General features: G+C 36.6%; 1 protein-coding gene across 9 annotated transcripts in view; it reads left to right on the forward strand.

Annotated features, from left to right (window-relative positions):
• The window catches only part of EXOC6 (exocyst complex component 6), a 302,754-nt gene that overhangs the window by 217,157 nt on the left and 62,416 nt on the right, over positions 1-23,181 (forward strand). For 8 of the 9 annotated variants that reach the window (XR_007460940.1, XM_049646393.1, XM_049646388.1 and 5 more), the window contains one exon: positions 4,044-4,223. Coding sequence is in view for 8 of the 9 variants with exons in the window: in XM_049646393.1 (XP_049502350.1) it covers positions 4,044-4,223 (180 nt within the window). In the remaining variant the exon portion in view is untranslated. Of the gene's footprint in view, positions 1-4,043; positions 4,267-23,181 lie in introns of those variants that run through there. The other variant, XM_049646390.1, reaches the window with a different exon arrangement.

Raw genomic sequence — 23,181 nt, forward strand, 5'->3', positions numbered from 1 at the left:
TCTGCCCCTCCCCCGTTCATGCTCTGTCTCTCTCTGTCCCAAAAATAAATAAAAAACGTTGAAAAAAAAATTAAAAAAAATTAACGATACCTAATAATAAAATAGAACAATTATAAGTGTACTACGACAAAAGTTATATGAATATGGTCGGTCTATCTGTCTCTCTCTCAAAATACCTTATTGTACTGTACTCCCCTTTCTTTTTGTGATGATGTGAGATGATAAAATGCCGATGTGATGACATGGAGTAAGGTGAATGATGTAGGCGTTGTTGACATAGCATTCGGCTGCTGTTGACCATCTGGGGAAAGGTCAGAAGGAGGATCATCTGCTTCCAGACTGTTGTTGACTATGGCTAACTGAAACCACTGGAAGTGAAACCGTGAATAAGGGGAGAACTACAGTATTGTATCTCTCCCTGAGTTGTGAGATACTCATCTCAGTGTCTTTATAGTGATCTTATTCATAGGCATGATATAAAATGTAAACTAGATTAAACTCTACTCAAACATAATATGTGACTACTAATGGTTAGTGATACTGAAGTATCAGTCAGAAATCTAAATGGGGGGGGCGCCTGGGTGGCTTAGTTGGTTAAGCGTCTGACTTCACTCAGGTCATGATCTCACGGTTTGTGAGTTCGAGCCCCGCGTTGGGCTCTGTGCTGACAGCTCGGAGCCTGGAGCCTGCTTCGGATTCTGTGTCTCCCTCTCTCTCTGCCCCTCGCCTGCTCACACTCTGTCTCTCTCGTGTGTCTCTCAAACGTAAATAAACATTTAAAAAAATTAAGAAATCTAAATAGGTATTAGTTTTGTCAGAAATATGACATTGTCCCTCATGCTTTACTGTTCAGAGTGATAAGTTGTTCACCTTTTTGTAAAAAGTATTCCAGGGCCTTGTGCAGTTCAAAAACAAACAAACAAAACAAAACAAAAACTGAGGGAAAGGCAGAGATCCATCTAGTTTTAACTTTTAACTTAGAAGATGTTCCCTAAGTCTGTATGAGCCTTTAAAAGAAACGCATAGACATGGGGATCTTTTGCTATGGTTCAAAGGCCACAGTGCCTAATCTGTGGCCTCTATCAGAGTGCTGTTTTCTGAATGAGAACCCACAACTACCATTTCTTCTTTTTCTAGTTTTTTAAGGTGAAAGTTTAGGTTATTGATTTGAGTTCTTTTTCTTTTATAATATAGGCATGTATACTGTAACAGTTTATCTTAGCACTGCTTTCATTGCCTCCCATAAGTTTTGGTATTGTGTTTTTGTTTTTTTTATCTCAAAATGTTTTCTTATTTTGATCATGATTTCTGCTTTGACCTATTGGTTATTTATTTTAGTCTGTTGTTTAATTTCCAATATCTGTGAATTTTCCAAATGTCCTTCTATTACTGATTTCTAATTTTATTCCATTGTGGTTAGAATACATACTTTGTATGATTTCAGTCCTTTTAAGGCTTGCCTTATGACCTGACATATGCCCTATTCTGGATAGCATCCCATGTGAACTTGAGAGTAATTCATGCTCTGCTGTTTTTGAGTGGGATATTCTATAGATGTCTGTTAGATTTAGTTGGTTTATATTGTTAATCTAATCCTTTTCTTCTGCCTGCCAAATCTGTAGAACCCCTGTAGTAATTTTTTCATTTCACTTATTGTACTTTTCAGCTGCCGAATTTCTATTTTTTTAAAGTTTATTTATTTTGAGTGAGAGAGAGAGCACAAGCAGGGGATGGGCAGAGAGAGGAGAGAGAGAATCCCAAGTAGGCTCTGCACTGTCAGTATGGAGCCCCATGCCGGGTTTGAACACAGGAACGGTAAGATAACGACCCAAGTTGAAATCAGGAGTGGGATGCTTAACTGACGGACCCTCTATTTTAAAAAAAAATTTTTTTTTTTCTTTGAGAGAGAGAGCAAGAGTGTGAGCAGGGGAGGGGGCAGAGGGAAAGAGAGAGAGAGAGAGAGAGAGAAAGAGAAAGAAAGCATCTTTAACAGGCTCCACGCTCAGCATGGAGCTTGATGCAAGGCTCAATCCCATGACCCTGGGATCATGACCTGAGCTGAAATCAAGAGTCAGAGGCTCAACTGATTTAGCCACCCAGCACCCCCAGAATTTCTATTTAAAAAAATTCTGCCTTTTTACTTACATTATATTTTGTGAGGCATTGCAGTATTTTCCTTTAGTTCTTTAGATGTGGTTTCCTATAGTCCTTTGGACATATTTTAAATAGCCGAATTAAGGTCTTTGTCTTAAAAGTTCAATGACTGGGCCTTCTCACTAAGAGTTTCTGTTGATTGCTTTTTTTCCCCCTGTATATGAGTCATACTTTCTTGTTACTTTGCGTGACATAAATTTGTTGAAAACAGGACACTTAAATAATATATTGTGGCAATTCTGAAAATCTGATTCTCCTCTCTTCCCAAAGTTGGTTGGTTGGCTGGTTGGTTGTGACTTTTCTGAATTAATTCTATAAAGTCTCTATTCTTTCTCCTCTGTGGCCACTGAAGTCTCTGCTTGGTTAGCTTAGTGACCAACTAATGACTGGACACAGATTTCCTGAAAAGCCTAGAACCAATAAGTTTCCCAGTCTTTGCTGAAGAACTCTATGTAGGTACTGGGGCATACCTTCAACACTCAGGCATTTGACAACTCTACGTTAGCCTTTACTTCATGCTTGTACAGAGCTTCAAGGTCAGTCATAAATGAGAGCTTAGAGCCTTCTCAGGTCTTTTCTGAGCTTGTGCATAGCCCTACATGTGTACATAGCCTTGTAGATTCCCAGGAATATGTAAGAGCCTTTCAAAGTCATCTATGTATATCTCATTCCCCAGGTTTTCCTTTTAAGCTAAAGTTAGTTGACTGTGTGCCCTGTTATCCATTCCTTCAGGCATATGCCATATTCAACAATTACCTTTAATTGTTTTCAACAAATGTCCCCAGAGAAAAGGCTTTATGCACTGGACAAGCCCCAATTTAAATCAAAGAAAGACATCCCTGTAAGTGGGGTCTTCCAGGAAACCATCAGGTAGTTGAAATAATGATAATTCTCCAGGAATGTGGTTTTGAAGGAGCTCCAAGCCCATTCTGTTCCCTTTGATGGCTGTCAGGCTACTGTTTTTTACCATAGTTGTAGGATGTTGATTTTCAAGGATACTGTGAAACTAAAGTAGGGGAAGAAGAATGGAAATAAGGGCACATTAAAACCCTGCAATGCTCCTTTTCTTACCAAGCTGTTTTTCTTGAATAAACACTATTTGGATTACTGCAAGGTTTAAATTAATTTCCAGAGTCCTGGAAAAGTTGATTTTGACTATTTTTGCAAGTTTTCTTGTTGCTTTTATGGAGGAGAGACTGTTTGGAGATCTTTACTCTGGTGTTTTTGCATCACTCTCATCCTTTCTTTTCTCCTCCTCTGAGAAGTTAACTCTTTCTTCTCTTTTCTTTTTTTCCTCTTGAACTTAAGACACCAGAAACTATTCCATTTCTTCTGTTACCATCCAACTTTATTCTTCTCAGTCAGTGGACAGAGGTGGTCTTCTGTGTCCTTGACAACTTCTGTTTTTAAACTTCTGTCTCTCCTGTGAGTCTTCTTAAAGCTGTGAGAACAGTTCAGGATTAATAACTCATAAATTATCCTACCCCATAAAGGAGGTTGGGGGGAAAAAGTGATGTCAGTCAAATAGACTACTGCCAGCCAAAAAACTAACAATTTTCTTGGATTTTGAATAAATGACTAAAATATTAGATCAAAGAAAATATAAAATAAATTTTAGAATTTTGAGAACACTTGTTTTTAAGTTTATTTCTTTTGAGAGAACAAGAGTGGGGGAGGGGCAAAGAGAGACAGAGAGAGAGAGAGAATTCCAAGCAGGCTCAGCACTGTCAGTGCAGAGCCCGATGTGGGGCTCAAACTCGTAAACCATGAGATCATGACCTGAACCGAAGTTGGATGCTTAACCAACTGAGCCACCCAGGCACCCAAGAAAGGTTTTTAAATTATCTGCTTCTATAACTTTTTGTTTTTGTTACTTTATCCCTTATCAGGATGCCCGACATGCAGCAGAAGGAGAAATATATACCAAACTTAATCAAAAAATTGATGAATTTGTTCAGCTTGCTGATTATGACTGGACAATGTCTGAGCCAGATGGAAGAGCTAGTGGTTATTTAATGGATCTTATTAATTTTTTAAGAAGCATCTTTCAAGTGTTTACTCATTTACCTGTAAGTATGAAAAATCCCAGAAAATTGTATTATAATTTTGCTTACTAAAATATATGTAGAATTTAATCTTAATTTGAGATTTACTGGCTCAAACCAACTTCATGACTTGAATATTTTCTTTCCATTATTACATGTCTATTTGTGAAGAATTCTAATAACCTAGCCAATTGTTTGAAGTTTTAATTTATTTTACTTTCAGCCAAAATAACTACAACTTTGTTTCTACCAAAACCAAAACAAAACCCTGAAATTCGGTTTAGACTTAAATTGAAATAAACTCTTTTTTTTTCTCCAGTGTAATGAATTTTATTTTATTTTATTTATTTATTTTTTGAACTTTAATGTATGCAAATTTTATTTTATTTTATTTTATTTTCAATATAAGAAATTTATTGTCAAATTGGTTTCCATACAACACCCAGTGCTCATCCCAAAAAGTGCCCTCCTCAATACCCATCATCCACCCTCCTCTCCCTCCCACCCCCCATCAACCCTCAGTTTGTTCTCAGTTTTTTAAGAGTCTCTTATGCTTTGGCTCTCTCCCACTCTAACCTCTTTTTTTTTTTTTTTCCTTCCCCTCCCCCATGGGTTTCTATTAAGTTTCTCAGGATCCACATAAGAGTGAAACCATATGGTATCTGTCTTTCTTTGTATGGCTTATTTCACTTAGCATCACACTCTCCAGTTCCATCCACGTTGCTACAAAAGGCCATATTTCATTCTTTCTCATTGCCATGTAGTACTCCATTGTGTATGTAAACCACAATTTCTTTATCCATTCATCAGTTGATGGACATTTAGGCTCTTTCCATAATTTGGCTATTGTTGAGAGTGCTGCTATAAACATTGGGATACAGGTGCCCCTATGCATCTGTACTCCTGTATCCCTTGGGTAAATTCCTAGCAGTGCTATTGCTGGGTCATAGGGTAGGTCTATTTTTAATTTTTTGAGGGACCTCCACACTGTTTTCCAGAGTGGCTGCACCAATTTGCATTCCCACCAGCAGTGCAAGAGGGTTCCCGTTTCTCCACATCCTCTCCAGCATCTATAGTCTCCTGATTTGTTAATTTTGGCCACTCTGACTGGAGTGAGGTGATATCTGAGTGTGGTTTTGATTTGTATTTCCCTGATGAGGAGCAACGTTGAGCATCTTGAAATAAACTCTTAATAGGGGTAGTTCTCATTAAAGTCAGTATAATCAATGACTTTTCCAGTTAGAAAAGCCAAGAAATTATTAGGTGTTTTTAGGCCAGAGATGAGGAGTAAAGCTGGAACATTGTTTTATCCTGATACATAGTAATAATGCATCTACATTTTGAGCAATCTATTGATGAAACATTAAAAATATATATATAAATTACAGGGATGTTTGGGTTTGAATAGGCTGAAGCATTGGATTCTTCAGATGAGGAATGCAAAGACCAAAGAGGTTATCTTGGGATGAACATGCTTTTCATTAGGTGTATTCAGAAATAATAGAACTATTAAAACATGAGTGGAGTAATTCTTTTACAAATAAAATAGAAAAAAAAATTGTTGACCTTTTTATTTCACAATAAAATGTAGCTGAACACAAGAAAAAAACCCCACCTGGTAAGAAAGAAAGAAAGAAAGAAAGAAAGAAAGAAAGAAAGAAAGAAAAAAGAAAGGAGGTGTAGCTGAACACAAAAATACTTAATCTCAAGCCTCCCCAACAGTCTCCGCCCATCTCTCCTGTTTAAAATGGAAAAAAAAAAAAGTTACTCTCCTAATTTTTTGACTTTCCATTGCGAGTTGCTCCAGAGGACCATTTAGAATAGTTGAAGGCAGGTGTTGCTAAAAAATAAATAGAAGAATTTCCTAAAGAGATTTTAATAGTGGATCTGTGCCAAAGAGATTTTAGAAGCTTACCCAGGGATTATATTATATTCCTAACTGCTCTCTTTGTGTTGAAAAAGGGAACCTGTATATATGTTTAATTCTTGTTTCATCTAATTTCTAAGAAAATGTTCCTCATGTAGTATATTTTAAATAATTGTTGAATTAATTTGAATTCACGTTGCCAGCATCCATCTCCATGTTTCTAGCCAAAAGCAGTGTACAAAAGTAAACAGATCTGTGTGCACGCACATGTACACAGATACATACACATCATATTTTTATGTTGCAATATCTTTCACAGCTTGGCACAACATGATGGGTAGGAATTTTGTGTATAAATTGAGAAGATTAAGAGAGGTTATATGTTAGAAATGGTTGGGGCAAATATCTCACTTCAGGAGGCTAACATCTGGAGGGAAAGGCTGCTTTCTTGTACTGTAGTAACACTGAGAGATACAGATCTTCTTGGACTAACTAGATCGCTCGTGTAATCTATTATGATATTTTGTATAGTTTTAGGGGATTCTTCATATGCCATTTTGGATTTTTATGTTATTTAACATCGGTTTTCCTGTAAAGGAAATAAGCTGCTGTACAGTGCAGACCAACAAATACAATAATAAGTATAGGACATGATCAGATAAATAGGAAATTGTATTTCACAGCTAAGAAAAGAGAAAATGGATGTGACAACAGTATATGCTTATTCAAGCAATAAACTAAAAACATAATTCCAAAGCAAAAATATTAAATTATTTACTATACTAAGTTTTAGCTAGAGTTGATAATTTTATTATTGCTTAGTATATTCCCTGAAATACTGAAATTGTATAAAATATTTGACTGTCTTGTTTTCTTTTAAGCAAAGATCAGAAGCAGTATTATTAAATGTATTGTTTTTCTAAGCAACATAGTTGTGTAAGCTACCATTTTTGTTTGAATGCTTTAGGCTGAAAAGAATTCCTTAGTTTCAGGTTACCCTTGGACCCTGATAGAGAGGCCCATTCTGGACTCCTTCAATTCTCAAGCTTCAGAAGATTATTTATCACATTTAGTCCCAAATCAGTCAGCTTTAACAGAAGTAGCTATCCCACTCACAGACATGGAGAGTGGCCATGTGCCCTAACTATCCTAGCTTGACATTGTTCAGGGTCAACGCAGTGAGTTAGAGTCAACACGAGCTGTGAGACCAAGGATCACTCTTTCAGATGGTGCAAGTATTGGCTATTAGTGCAAATAATTAGACACAAAAGTTGATGCTGTGGGATGAAGCTGATTCTTTGACTGCACAACCCTAAAAAATACCTAAGACAGAACACTTAGTTTAAAAGCTCCACTTTTAGTGTCATTGTGTATTTAGTTTTTGTCAGTCTCTGCCATTGTTGTAAAAGAATATTTTCTCAGTCACAGGTAATCATGATGTCCAGTTACTAACCACATTCCTGGGAAAGATTCCAACGGTTCCAAAAAGTTATTATCCAACCAGTACAATTTTGTTGTCTGCTCACAAGATATGAGAACAATAGAAATTAATGGATAATAATGGTTTTGTTGGAGCCCAGGGAAAGAACTTTTTGTTATTTTCACTTTTTAACTACATTATGGTAGCAATAGAAAGGTGTAGGATTTGGAAGACCAGCAATAATATTCACTGTAGGCACTTCTTATTTCTAGGGTTGGATGAGTGAGAGAATTGGTATATTACTTCCCTTACCTATGTCTCTTCACTTGCACTGTTTCAGCCAGTACAGGTCTATGCAAGAGAGGGAAAAGTAAAGTAATTTAATATGCTTCCATATGAAAATACTTATTCATCAGCTCTCTGCTGACCATAGAAATTGACAACAAGCTAAATAGGCAGTATTTGCAGTAATGACTAGTATTACCCCATTACCCAAAATGTTAAGCTGCCCTGTTAAATATATTATCTGCCTCAAGGGAAATTGCCTTTTTATGACTCAATTAAATCAAAACCCGTTTATCTTTTATCATTCTTGGGGTCCAGGTTGCTGAAGTGGGGAGAGCATAGGATGGGCTCTAGAGTTAGCATGACTTCTGCTTGAACCTTAGATTTATAATTTACTATTTCCAGAATCCTGGCAAGTTGCTTAACCTCTAAACCTTTTACCTTCGTAAAATGGTATAATTCATTTTCCCATAGGACTGTCATAGATAGGATGAATTAAAATAGTATGTAAAAAAGTCGCCTGGCAGGGTTCTTGGCATAAAGTAAGTACTATTAATAATGTTAGTTTTGTTTTCTTTTTTCTTCCTCTGTTACTGTTTTAAGGCCCTTTGTAGTACTAGTTTCATTTTAATGTACTTTACTTTTTTGTGTGTTGTATTTATGCCTACATTTTTAGCTTGATATTATTTAGCTCTGAATTCTATACTTTTGCATTATATAGCCATTAAAAAATTTGATTGTGAAAGATATTCACTATAAAGTGTATTGATATGAATAAATAAGTATAAGTTGAGTGCACTGCTTATAATGACTAACAGATGCCAGTGAAGTCTCATTACTCTGTGAAGAAAATGTTATTTCATCCCTAGATTAATATTCTTGGAATCTAAAATTTAATCCCTAAAATAATATTAATATTCATAGTATTTCAGATATGTAAATAACCCTTATTTCTCATATTTTTTTCCTGACAATAGAAAATACATCTAAGTATAGAAGAAATAAAAATTACCTGTTATCTTGTCAAAGGATAACCACTGTTAACATTTTGGCATGTATTATACAAGTCATTTTCTTCTATGCAATTATGAGACTTAGTTTAAGTCTGATTTATAAGTAAGTTTTGTTTTTTTAAAGTAAGATTTTATATTAGCTAGAAAACTTAAAACCAAAGGAATTTTAAGAAGCTTTTAAACATTCATTCACCACTTACACATATGTAAATAGAAAAGGTTGTTAAGCAACTTGAACAAACGTAGTTACTGTTCGTGAAGACTGCCAATGGAATTCACTAACATTTTACCGTGAGTGTACTACCGAAAAACCCAGCACTGGTCTGCTTCTAGAAAGAACAACAAACATTTACTTTCTTCATAAATGCTAATAGTCATGTGTTTGTTTCAATAAAGATAATTTTATGGATTTACAACCACTAAAGGATATGTATGAATGGTAATGACTCTTTAATTTCTTCATATGTGTATTTGCAAAAGGGCCCAATTTACCCAAATTTTATGCTAACAAATGGTTATCTTTTATAGTAGAAGTAAATGGAAGATCATGAATGATCAGTTTTCTCATATTTCTTCCTTTCTCAGAATTCCATTTTATCTTTAGCCATAATGTAGTTTTCTCTGCTTTTATTTGCTACCACTCTAAAGTTCTTAAATAAACTGATCTTGTTTCTGTTTGAATTGTAAATACCAGTTTTTCTTCCAAGAAAGATATATGTTTCTTTGCTTTCAAATATGCTTAACTTTTGGTTTAATGCATTAATATAAGTCTTGTGACAAATGATAAAAAAAATAGACATGATTGCTAGGAATAATGAGTTTGGCATCTTTATTACAGAATAGATGCCTAAAAAACTGTTTATAAAAAGAATATCTGTTAATAGAATCATTTCCCCATATCTCTTACTCTAAGATTAGAGATGCCTTTCTACTGGGAGAAAATGGCTTTAAAATAGTGGTGGGCAATACATATTATGAAAGCCTATCGTGCACAATTCTGCCTAACTGTGCATTCAGTGACATCACATTGGTAGCCGTAGGTAGGAGTAGTTAGACTGTGGAAATCAGCAAATCTTATGAATGAAGGCTTTTTTCCCAGAGAATTGTTGTTAAACATTTACCAGCATAGCACTAAATATGGTATAGATTTTAAAATCACATTGCCAAAGAAAAATGATTTACTTTTAACTCAAGAAATAAATCAGAGTATGTATGTTCAAAAATAAAATTAAAAATATTATAGTAGGAACTACTTTCAGGACAGGGAAATGTTATTCGATCTTTAAATTCTGTATCTACTTCCCCCCTCTAGTTCCCTTTTAAAATATTTCCCTTTTTAATTGTTTACTTTGAAGGGTTTTTCCCTTCACTTAATTGATTGCTTCCAGCCATAGGCCATAAGTGTTTTATTGACAGCCTAATTTAGTATCCTTTGTAAATTTTTTATGTGTAGGGCCATAGTCTCCCTCCCTACTAAATGTATCTGGTGCCACTAACTTTTTAACATGCATTTTTATTTCCATATATAATTTTGAAACATATAATGGTTTCTTTAAGTGAAAAACAAATATATATCCAATAATAAATGAAGATATATGATTTGGACAGAAATGGATAGTATCTAACTTTAAAAATAAGGACACCTGGGTGGCTAAGTTGATGAAGTGTGCAACTATTGATTTCAGCTCAGGTCATGATCTAACAGTTCATGGGATCGAGCCCTGCATCAGGTTCCATACTGTCACTGACAGCACAGAGCCTGCTTGGGATTCTCTCTCTCCCTCTCTCGCTCCCTGTCTCTTCCCCTCTCTTTCTGCCCCTCCCCCACTTATACTCACTCACGCTCTCTCTCTCAAAATAAATAAGTAAATAAATATTTTTAAAAATCGGGGCGCCTGGGTGGCTCAGTCGGTTCAGCTCAGGTCATGATCTCAAGGTTCATGAGATCGAGCCCTGCATCGGGCTTTGTGCTGACAGCTCAGAGCCTGGAGCCTGCTTCGGATTCTGTGTCTCCCTCTCTCTCTGCCCCTCCCCTGCTCATGCTCTGTCTCTCACTCTGTTAAAAATAAATAAACATCAAAAAAAAATTTTTTTTTTTTTAAATTTTTTTTTTAACATTTATTTATTTTTCAGACAGAGAGAGACACAGCATGAATGGGGGAGGGGCAGAGAGAGAGGGAAACACAGAATCCGAAGCAGGCTCCAGGCTCTGAGCCATCAGCCCAGAGCCCGACGCGGGGCTCGAACCCGCAGACCGCGAGATCGTGACCTGAGCTGAAGTCGGACGCTTAACCGACTGAGCCACCCAGGTGCCCCCCAAAAAAATTTTTTAATATTTAAAAAAATCATTCTCGGGGCACCTGGGTGGCTCAGTCAGTTACACATGCCACCTTGACTCAGGTCATGATCTCACAGTTTGTGAATTTGAGCCCCACGTGGGGCTTTGTGCTGACAGCTGGGAGCCTGGAGCCTGCTTCGGAATCTGTGTCTTCTGCTCACTCTCTCTCTCTCTCTCAAAAATAAATAAACTTAAAAAAATCACATCTCCTTGGACCTGGCTGGTCAGTGTGTAGAGCATGCAATTCTTGATCTTGATGGCATGAGTTCAAGTCCCACATTGGGTGTAGAGCTTACTTAAAAAAAATCATTCTCTCCTTAAAATGTTTTTTCTGAAGATGCACCACTATATTAAAACTTTTGAGATTTGGAGTCTGGGTCTGATTCTTCCAATAACCAGCACTGTGGAAACAGACACATCATTCAACCTCTGGATTAATTTGTTAACATCTGTCTGATTTCATAGAGCCTAAAATAAAGGTTGTTTTGTTTCAGTTTACTTTTATTCCAGTTAATACATGTACCTAGAAATGAGTCAAATAGTCCAGAAGAATTTGGGATGGAAGATAGCCACTCTCCTTGCTCTTTCCTGACACCTCGTCCCACTCTCCCAGAATGCCATTTTTCACCATATGTTTTTATTTCTTCTGGTGGTTATCTTAATAAAGATAGAGACTATCTAGTGATTCCTTACTATGAAAGATAGGTGTGTGCATAGCAGCATCTCCTTTCCCCCTATTTCTCCCATTGATTGTTAATACTGTTTTTATTTCTTCTATTTATTGTTTCTTTATATAAAATAATTATATTCCTATTTTCTTGCTCCTCTACTTGAGTCAGTATCTTTTTTTTTAATTTTTTTAATGTTTATTCATTTCCGGTAGACAGAAAGAGAGCATGAGCAAAGGAGGGGCAGAGAGAGAGACACAGAATCTGAAGCAGGCTCCAGGCTCTAAGCTGTCCGCATAGAGGCCGATGTGGGGCTTGAACCCACAAACTGTGAGTTCATGACCTGGGCCGAAGTTGGACACTTATCCGACTGAGCCACCCAGGCGCCCCTGCTTTAGTCAGTATCTTAATTCTATGTAAGATAAAGTATGAGTCCCCCCACCCTTTCGCTTTATTAATTCTTCATCTATCTTCTGACTACAGAGGCCTTTGTCGTCTTTTTCTTTTTCTTTTTTTTTTTTAATTTTTTTTTCAATGTTTTTTATTTATTTTTGGGACAGAGAGAGACAGAGCATGAACGGGGGAGGGGCAGAGAGAGAGGGAGACACAGAATCGGAAACAGGCTCCAGGCTCCAAGCCATCAGCCCAGAGCCCGACGCGGGGCTCGAACTCACGGACCGCGAGATCGTGACCTGGCTGAAGTCGGACGCTTTAACCGACTGCGCCACCCAGGCACCCCCGTCTTTTTCTTTTTCAAGTTTATTTGTTTATTTATTTGAAGAGAGTGAGAGCAGGGGAGGGGGAGGGGGAGAGAGAGAGAATCCCAAGGAAGCTCTGCACTGATGCAGGGCTCGAACCCACGAACCAGGAGATCATGACCTGAGCAGAAGTCAAGAGTTGGATGCTCAATCTGTTGAGCCACCCAGGTGCCTCCAGAGGCCTTTGTCTTCGAATTTGTACCAGTTGCTCTCTGGAATTGGTAGAATTGCTATGTAGCTGTTAACCTGACATTTTCCTTTTCTGATCTCTGGGTAGAGAACTGTTTCCTGGATTCCACATGTTTTTGTTGCCTCACTGGTTGGTTTGCTAAGCTGTCTCAATAACTTCCTCCTATTTCAGTCCTTGCATATCATAAAATATCTTCTTCTGTCCTATGTTTGATTGATAGTTTAGCTGGTTATCTAATTCTAGGTTGAATGGCTTTGTGCCTGATAATTATTTTTTAGATAATTTTATTCCTTCCATTTCCTGTCCTCTCTTTCCTGAAATCATTTAGTTAGATGTTTGAATTCCCAGAGCAGTTCTTTATGTGTTTTATCCTCTCCTTCATTTCCTATCTCTTTATCTTTTTTTGTGCTCTGTTTTGGGAGATTTTCCCAATTCTGTTTTTTAGTCCTTCTATAGAATATTTTATTAACTTTTAATTTCTAGTGAAGCACTTCTCTTTTTAATGTTCCTCTGTCATAGAGTACTATTCTTAAAAAAATGGATATGTTATCTTTCAACTCTTCCCGAGTATTAGAAGGTGTTTTTTTTTTTTTGATAGATATTTTCAGTTTCTTAAATTATCTAATTACCCTTGAATACTTTTTTGTTTCTTCATTTTGTTCATTCTCTTTTAATAAAGAGTCCCTGGGGACGTGTGGGTGGCTCAGTCAATTAAGTGTCCAACTTCGGGTCAGGTCATGATATCATGGTTTATGAGTTCAAGCCCCTCATCAGGCTCTGTGCTGACAGCTCAGAGCCTGGAGCCTGCTTCGGATTCTGTGTCTCCCTCTCTCTCTGCCCCTCTCCTGCTCATGCTGTGTCTCTCTCTGTCTCAAAAATAAATAAAACATTTTTAAAAAATTTAAAAAAAAAGAAGGCCTGGAGAACTAATATGAGCTTCTTTGCTACTGTGTAAGTACCCTATTTTTTGGTAAACTTTTCCCCTGAGTAGAAATCGACTGGGAATTTTTTTAAATTGGGGGTCGTTTCGGGGCACTTGGGTGGCTCAGTCTCAGTTAAGTATCTTTTGGCTCAAGTCATGATCTCACGGTTCGTGGTATCAAGCCCTGCGTTATGCTCCATGCTGACAGTGGGGAGCCTGTTGGGATTCTCTCTCTCTCTCAAAATAAATAAGTAAAAACTTTAAAAAATGGGGTTAATTTTGCCTAGGATTCCTCTTAGAGTGAGGAGGTGTGGAGCTAACCATGAGATTCTGGCCTCTTCTCTTTAGGGTCAACTTCATAGATGTGTGACCTGTGAAGTTGCGTGGATCTTGAGTTTAGAAGACCCCTGCATGTGATTTGGTGCTCAGCTATTGTTTTCTTGCGGTTCTTAATAATTTTTGAACAAAGGGCTCCACATTTACCTTTTGCACTGAGCTTCTTAAATTATGTAGCCTTCTCTGCCTTTCTGTTATCACTGCCCCAGGCCAGAATGAGCAGAGCTTTTCTTTCCCCCTTTCTTTTTCCTTCCCTCTTTCTTTCCACCTATACCAGAAGCCTCAGCTGTCCCCTAAATGTTCTTTCATTATGAAAATTGACCATGCTCTGTAGGTAAGGGATCATTGGCACAGTGTGTGAGAAATCTTCAGTTTCCTTCCCTATTTTTCCATCCCAATTTTGATTTCCATCCTCTCTCATGCCTGCCATCTCTGAACTCTAATACACAGCTGGCTCTCAGCTCCACTGTAGTTCCTGTTAGCATATAATGGGCAGTGTCTTACCCCTTTATGAATTCCCCCAAGTACTTTCATTTTCTCCACTGTTAAACATTTATTCCTTTTCACAGCTCTGTGCTTTTTATTTCACTTGTATCTCAGGGTGGATGGGAAGCAAAAACATTAACTTAGTCTACCATCTTGATTCTGAACAACCTGCCTCCTTCTCTTTGAAGTAATATGATTGGATTAGATCATCTCTAAGGTCCTTGTATATAATATTATGTTTCTAAGCATCATTATTTCATGCAGATGTAAAGTCCCAAGCTAAACATAGATTTATTCATTCTGGCACCTTATTTTCTCTTTCAGCCCTACCCTTTTATGTTTTTTATTCTTTGGTTCAAACTTTTTTCTGAGTTAAGTATATGGGTTCACATGTCCTTTTACTTGACTGAAAATTGTAAAGGAGAACTTCAATAGTCAACTATACAATCAGAGGTTTTAATCGCCCTCTCTTTCACGTGACACCAGAAAGAATTGTATTAAAAATATAGATTGTAGTTTTTAGGGGCGCCTGGGTGGCTCAGTGGGTTAAGCGGCCGACTTCAGCTCAGGTCACGATCTCGCGGTCTGTGAGTTGGAGCCCCGCGTTGGGCTCTGGACTGATGGCTCAGAGCCTGGAGCCTGCTTCCGATTCTGTGTCTCCCTCTCTCTCTGCCCCTCCCCCGTTCATGCTCTGTCTCTCTCTGTCTCAAAAATAAATAAAACGTTAAAAAAAAATTTTAAAAAAAAAGATTGTAGTTTTTAAATTGTGGCATAGGCAGCTTTGAATACATTTTAGTGCTTACCAAGTGAAAACATAACCATATATATATATATATATATATATATATATACACACACACACGCTTACAAATTGGTTTACTTATTTGGATATTAATTTAAAAAATCTATAATGGTAATGAATCACATTGATCTGATTTGTTACCTGTAAGTCATACAAATGATATGGTATGAACTATGATGAAAACATAAGTCCTGTGACTTATGTGGTTTTAATGTTAAATGTTGTTGCCTGACTTTTATTGGAAGTTAAATCTAGAAAGGACTTAGAGATTATCTAGAGTCTAGCCCAGTCTTCCAGAAGAAGGAATTGTCTGGCTAACATAGTTGCTAGCCCACTGCTTACTGGGGTTAATTAGAATGGTCTATCTGCCTGTTCCTCCATTCCTACTTGTAGTGTTTTTTATTCATAGTGTGTTTGGTGAAGAGGACACCTTCCCACACAGATGTTTAGCTACCACTAGTAAATAGATTTTGAATTTCATTGGTTTAATATAATAAAGTTAAATCCATGTTTCAGGGTAAATACTTCTTCTTTTAAAAAGTAGTACTTAAATATTATATAGTTTATTAGTGGAATTTGAAAAGTAAATTAGATAATTTAAAAAATAGTATTTAAGGCAATTTTAGTTTAATTTTATTAATCTTTATTATTTTAAGGAATTAATATTTAATTAATTTAATCCCTAATATTTTAGAGGAACAAGGTAGTACTGTATATTTGGTACAGAACTTCAGTGGGAGCTTATATATATTTAAATTGAGACCAATGATTTCGTTTTTGTTTTGACTTGTTACTCACTTTTTGGGGAGAAAATACATTTAAATGGTTATAAGATAATTTAGTGTGCCATCTTTCCTTGAGTATTTTCTTTTGTGCTATAGTGGCAGATTATGCGGAAGCATAGTGGCTTATCCTTTCTAGGCATCTTCAGAATCGTATATTCAGTATAGTTTTTGTGTGTGTCTGCAGAAATGGACATTTTATTTCTTTTTGTATGAAAATCATCTGTGGGAAGAGATACTTCTAAATTTTTTTTAATGTTTATTTTTTTAAGAGAGAGAGAGGGAGAGAGCATGCATGTGCAATCAGGGAGAGGGGCAGAGAGAGAGGGAGACAGAGAATCTGAAGCACACTCCACTCTGTCAGCGCAAAGCCTGACACAGAGCTTGAACTGAACTGCGAGATCATGACCTGAGCTGAAGTTGGATGCTCAACCGACTAAGCCATCCAAGCTCCCTACAGGAAGAGATACTTGTCAATAATTCAGATTCCAGTGCTGGCTCTAGACCTAAATGCACTAAAATTTCCTCAGCTTAGGAATCAGCATTTTTAAATTAAAATTTGAGAACAGCTGCTCTATAGCAAAGAACCCTATCAAAGAGTTGGTGTTTTCTAAAGTTGACAGTTCAGCAAATTTAGTATTAGCACGTTGGTGTTTTTTTAAATATATATTTTTTAAGTTTATTTTTGAGAGAGAGAGCACGAGCAGGGGAGAGACAGAGAGAGAGGGAGAGAGAGAAGCCCAAGCGTGCTCCAAGCTGTCAACAAGAGCCCGACGCAAGGCTCGATCTAATGAACCATGAGATCATGACCTGAGCTGAAATCAAGAGTCTGACGCTTAACCGACTGAACCACCCAGGTACCCCCTTGGTATTTTAATGCTGACGACTTGATTAGGTAAACAGAAGTTTGGAGGAGGATTTATCTGATTGGCATAGATGTGAAAATTAATATACAAATCTTCAAAATGATCACATTTGTGTAATAAATTAATGCCTTTAAATTATAGCAAACACACAGAGCCAGCTTGCTTGTTTTGTAGTGTATTTTGTTACTTTAAACACTGCCTCTGCTACTATTGGAATACATTTTCCTTTTTTATCTGATTTCCTGGCTGACTTCCTTCTTAGACTAACAGCAATGATCATGCAGCCATGCCGGTAAGTAAATGCAAGCCAAAGCTAGCATGTGAATTGGATAGTACTGAACCTCCTGCAGGCTTATTTCTTAGACTAACAGCAATGATCATGCAGCCATGCCGGTAAGTAAATGCAAGCCAAAGCTAGCATGTGAATTGGATAGTACTGAACCTCCTGCAGGCTTATTTTTCTCTGCCTGGTTATCTATGGTAAATTCTAATTATCTTGTCAATATTTTTCATATGTTTGTAGTTTTGTGGAAACCTACATTTGAAGGTAATAGTTATTTTGGTGAAACAGGAGGATTCTCTGGGACTTGATTGTGAAAGTTAGTATTATGGTTGCATCTGTGGTGAGTGCAGTGCTTTGGAAAACCTCACTGTGGTCACCCCATGCATGACAGGGCACAATTTGTAGATATCTTCCTCATCTATAAAGTGAGGGCTGTAAGGGTATATGCCCTATAGATTTTTGTGAGGGTTAAATGAGATAGTATACATAAAGTACTTAGAAAAGCACTTGGCATATAATAAGCACTCAAAAAATACTAGCTGTTATTATTACCTGCTTTTAAGACTGTTTATGCTTTTCCTGAGTGCTTTTTCTCTACAGACCTTATCCCAAAATCCACTTGTAGAAATCTATCTCAGTGCATAACCCAGTATGATTCATGACCAAGTGCACATTTTTCTTTTTCACTACAAACCCAGTATTGCTCCCCTGAATTGCCTTAGCTTTCACCTTTTTTTCATGGCTTCATCATATTTTGCGTTTTACTGTGTTTCTTCTTTTGACCTCCAGTTGTGAGCTCTCAATGGCCAGAATAAGAACTCATAAATACTTTTTGAATGTGTAGATATTAAAAGTTCTTACCTTTAAAAAATCTCATCTAGCATTTGAAATTTAAAATGTTCCTAACCTTTCTGTTCCTATTCCTGTTATCAAAATTCAAATTTTGATGATTGTAATTGTTTTCTAATTAGTCTTTGCCAGTAGTTTCTCCTTACTTCAGTTCATCATACATACCTGTACTAGATTATTCTTTCTAGAGTACAGTCTAATCACATTTCCCTGTTGAAAAGCTTCAAAGTCTCTTGCTTACCTAAAGTCAAAATTTCACAGGCTAACAAAAAGGAATTATCTCAGCCTCTTTCCAGATACATTTCTGACCATTACTCAATATGGGCATTCAAAGTGGAAAATCCAGTGTCCTGGATCTGTCTTTTACTTTCTACATTGGCTTCATTTGTAATTGTAAAACTCCTGGATCTCTTCCAAAAGCATCTTTAATGCTACCTCTTTCATGAAACATTTGCTAATTCCACTTAACCTTATGTGGATACTTTGTCCCACTTTTACAGTACTGTTTATATTTTGTCCTCTACTATAGCTGTTTGAAGTCTCGCCTTCTTTCTGCTATTAGAATTTAATCCCTTTGTGTCAGGAACTGTTATCCACTCATTATATCTTCTGTAGCACCTAAACAATATTTTACACAGAGGAAGTCCTTAATAAGTATTTTTTAAATTAATATGAGAGAAATAGTAAAGAAATGGTCTGTTATAAAAGCAATTTTCTTGTACACATAAGGAATATAAAAAGCATACTGCAAAATCAGAATTTTTGAATCGAATTTATTTGTCAAATATAGAATACTTTCTAGTTTTGAAGAGAAAGTTTGTACCCTTATTCATAGGCAAAAATTTTGAAAATGTTTATACAAAAGTTACTTGATAAAGGTGGTTTCAGTAGTGGTTAGAAACATTTGTATGTTTACTCTTTCCTTGCACATCTCCATGAAGGAATAACATATTAATTCAAACTACAACTCTCTTCACACCTATAAGTTGAGCAGTGATTGAAACAAAGTAAAAGACATGATAGCACCAAAATAACCTGTTGTGAATTCGCAGCACTAAGGACAAGTACTTCGTCCCATTGAAGGGACAGACCTTCAAGCTTTCACTTCAACTTTTTCTTCATTTGCTATAGTAATTGTTAAGTACTTACTAAGCTTGCTAACAGATTTCCTGCAGGTAAGTCATATACATGTTCAAAATACAGAAGTGATGTTCAGAAGTGATACTAACCCTGTTATCCAAAAAAAAAAAAAAAAAAAAAAAAATCCAAAATGCTCAAATTGTTATCATCTATTTAAGAAGTCAGCAATAGGGGCGCCTGGGTGGCTCTGTCGGTTAAGCGTCCGACTTCAGCTCAGGTCACGATCTCGCGGTCTGTGAGTTCGAGCCCCGCGTCAGGCTCTGGGCTGATGGCTCAGAGCCTGGAGCCTGCTTCCGATTCTGTGTCTCCCTCTCTCTCTGCCCCTCCCCCGTTCATGCTCTGTCTCTCTCTGTCCCAAAAATAAATAAACGTTAAAAAAATTAAAAAAAAAAAAAAAAGAAGTCAGCAATAGATTTTGGGGTCAATTTTGTATAAATTTGCATGAGAAATTTTAAAAGGTGTGACACTTGAATGTCCAGTGTTTTAAAAAAGTTACTTATATGAGATAATTCTTTCTCTGATGATAAAGGAGGTATTCTAATGGCATTTTTGATACCCATTTCCATACTTTATGTAATAAGTTAATTCCAAGTACACAAAATCAACTAGAACAAACCATTGACAGTCATCAGTTCATTGGAGAGAATTAAAGAACCTTGAGAAAGAATGTAAATAAAAAAGTTGAAAACCATTAAAGCCCACTCTTAGAAATGGAATTTATATTTTTTAAGCTTTTTTATTTTAATACATATATTTTTAAGTAATCTTTACACCCAAGGTAGGGCTTAAACTCATGACCCCGAGATCAAGAGTCATATGCTTCACTGACAGAACCAGCTAGGCACCACTATATTTTTTCTTAGGCTTTTTGTTAATGTAATAAAATAGTTAAATGATTTTCACTAAAAAAGTTAATTGGGGAAAAAGAGAATCTTGCTTTTTAGTTGAAAATTAATGTACTTGAATTTTATAACTTTAATCCTTTTAAGTATTTACTAAGTTGATGCTGGCTAATCTTGGTGAGAGATTTAATTGCATTAAGTTGTAAGTCTTATGTGTGTATATAACATAGCACACTTAAATAATTTCTGCTGTTAAAAGTTTAGAAAATAGCAGTTTGATTCAGGGCATAATTGGAAGAAGTAATAGTAACAGAGGGCTTTTAGTTTAGAAGGAAACAGTATGAGAGATTTAGTAGAAAGCTAGTGGATTAGGAAAGAACTCATGAACTAACCAATAAGTAACAGATCAATGAGATATAAATGGATATAATTGGAATGGATTATTCTCAGCCCATAGACTAAATGTATGTATAGGCATGTGCATCATACATATGCACACTTACAAATTTCGTATAACTTTATTCTTTAATAACTATCAATGAAATAGACTAGATCATTGGTGCTGGCTTTATGAGCAAAGTGCCATTCTGAACAGGAAGATTTAGTACTAAAAACAAATGAAAATGCAATATCTGAACGTTTTACTACCAGATGACAACAGAGAATTCACATTTAGAAAGTTAATTAAGTTGTTGCAGATAGCAATGGTAAAGTTCTAGGAATGCAAATGGTATCTTCCCCTTTAACTTGTATTCCACAATAGAAAGAAAAATACAAAAGATCATTTGTTCTCCAAAGTTAAATGGATAAAAGTTGAAATCAGGGAAGAAGAAAAAGGAATAAAATATGCAAATAAGAGAATGTATGAGTTAGAATTATGTTTTTATCGTGAGCAGATAAAGACAGCAAAAAGGAGGTCAGATCCCTTGAAGAGAAAGATAGGAGACGATAGGGAAAGATGAAGTCAGAGGTTTCCTGTGCGAGCCCCTATCTAGTGGTGCCAAAGAACCTGCTTTTCTTTTTACTTCCCTGTATGGAGCCTAACAAGAATGGAAAAGGATGAGGATAGAGCTGATGGGAAAGGTGGAACAGCTTTGGTGCATTTATATTTACAGTATGTTTGCAGGTCAGAGGTAACAAAATTCAGCAGGCCAAGATGCTGATACATACTTATAGAAAGAGTATGTAAATTACTGTAACACAAAAAGTAAGGAGGTTGGCCTTTGGAAAATCCCACCAAAAGAGCATGTGCAGACAAATATTACATACGGGGAAGGAATTCAGAGGGCCAGCAACATTTTAATCACTTCCTTTTCTTTCATTCAGGAGACCTTAGGTATTGTAGGAAAGCTGTCATGTTGTTTTAAATCTTTCTACTTATGAAAATCAGTGTGTTAGATGGTAGCATTGAGATTAAAAGCCTCTGTCAATTCTTTGGAAACAAGAAGGGAGCAGTTGGCAAGGCATACTGTAGATACTCTCAGAGTATCATTGAATGTCATTTGCAAGATTGTCTTGCAAATGACAATCAAGAAAAAACTTAACGTGATCACTTACCTTGATCAGTCCCTCCCACTTTGTATAGATTTTGTCTTGTTTTAAATATATAACCTCCCTCCACTTGATACATTTCCCTTACTCTTTTAAAAAATCCATTTCCAGGTACTTCCTCAACTAGAAGTGAATCTGACAGTATCTACCCCAACCCCATTCCCACAGTCTAAGACTTAGCCCAGTGAAATTACCTATTCAGAAAGCCCTTGACGTTCTGAATGAGTATACCCCAAAACTTTGAGAATATTAAAATTTGAGAATACTGCTATGCCATGTAATTTCTTTCAGAAAATGCTATAAAATGTACCTGAAAAGTGTAGACCTTAACAAGAGTTATGTTTCCATGTCAACTAACAGAAGACAGCAAAGCCACAGAGTTCGAAGGTTGGGACTTTACTTTGAGTGCATTCAGTCTCCCAGTGATTATCACCCTCCCCACCCCCACCCATACCCAGTTTCACAGAGCATATTATTCAAATGTGTGCCTCATCAAATTAAGCCCTACTTGCACTGGAATTTCAGATTCTTAAAAGGTCAAAACCTAAATTTAAATCTTTGGATGACAAAAGTCTGCTCTCAGTTATCCTTGTGTATATGTGGCTGCATTTATGATGGTCAGCCACCTACCTACATATGTTAATAAGAGAGAGTCAGTTGGCTTGACTGACATTTTCCATTTTACTAATGGCCATGTGGAAACGACTTATATTGTCTAACGTGTTAGTGATTCTGGCAACTTCTTTGCAAATTTTAAATTGTACTGGGATTACAGACTAGTACATTTTAATGATTAAATAGCCCTTATACTCTGAGCTGGGTGCTTATGTAAAGAAATGAAGATATGGCTCTGCTATCACAGAGCTGTTATTAAAACAGTTCCTGGGATGCTTCATTGTTTCACTCTTAAATTCTGTGGCTTAGTCATAGTACCCTGTCTTCACAGGGAAAATTACAGCGCATCTTTAACTTCCCTTTCCTTACAGTTGCCAAGTGAGAAAAGCTATAGAGCCTTAATATTTTATTGTTTCCCTACTTAAACATATGCTTAACTACCCAATTTGTTATTATCAAGTAGGCTTAAGAGTTAGAAATAATCCCTGTCAGCTCCCACACAGCATAAACTGGTTTCCTCTTCTTGCTAGTCTGGGCAAAAGTGCATGCAGCTTTCACCATTTTATCTTGATTTCTGATATTATCAATTGCTTGGAAGCAGAGGCATTTCTTCAAAACCTTGACCTTTTCTGGACCGTTACTGCTCTGTTTGTCTTTGCATTCTCTTTCTACCTATTAAAGGTAGAATGAGTTGGAAGATGTCATGACATCAACGATGATATTTACAGAAAGCTAAAAGTCATGTTATTGCATATCATCTAAGGCCATGCTCAGAAGATTTTTTTTTTAAATTAGGGGCACCTGGGTGGCTCAGTCGGTTAAGCGTCCAATTCAGGTCATTATCTCACGGTCCACGAGTTTTAGCCCTGCGTCGGGCTCTGTGATGACAGCTCAGAGCCTGGAGCCTGCGTTGGTTTCTGTGTGTGTGTGTGTGTGTGTGTGTGTGTGTGTGTGTGTGTGTGTGTGTGT

The sequence above is a fragment of the Panthera uncia genome, chromosome D2, assembly GCF_023721935.1.
Source record: "Panthera uncia isolate 11264 chromosome D2, Puncia_PCG_1.0, whole genome shotgun sequence".
Taxonomy (NCBI): domain Eukaryota; kingdom Metazoa; phylum Chordata; class Mammalia; order Carnivora; family Felidae; genus Panthera; species Panthera uncia.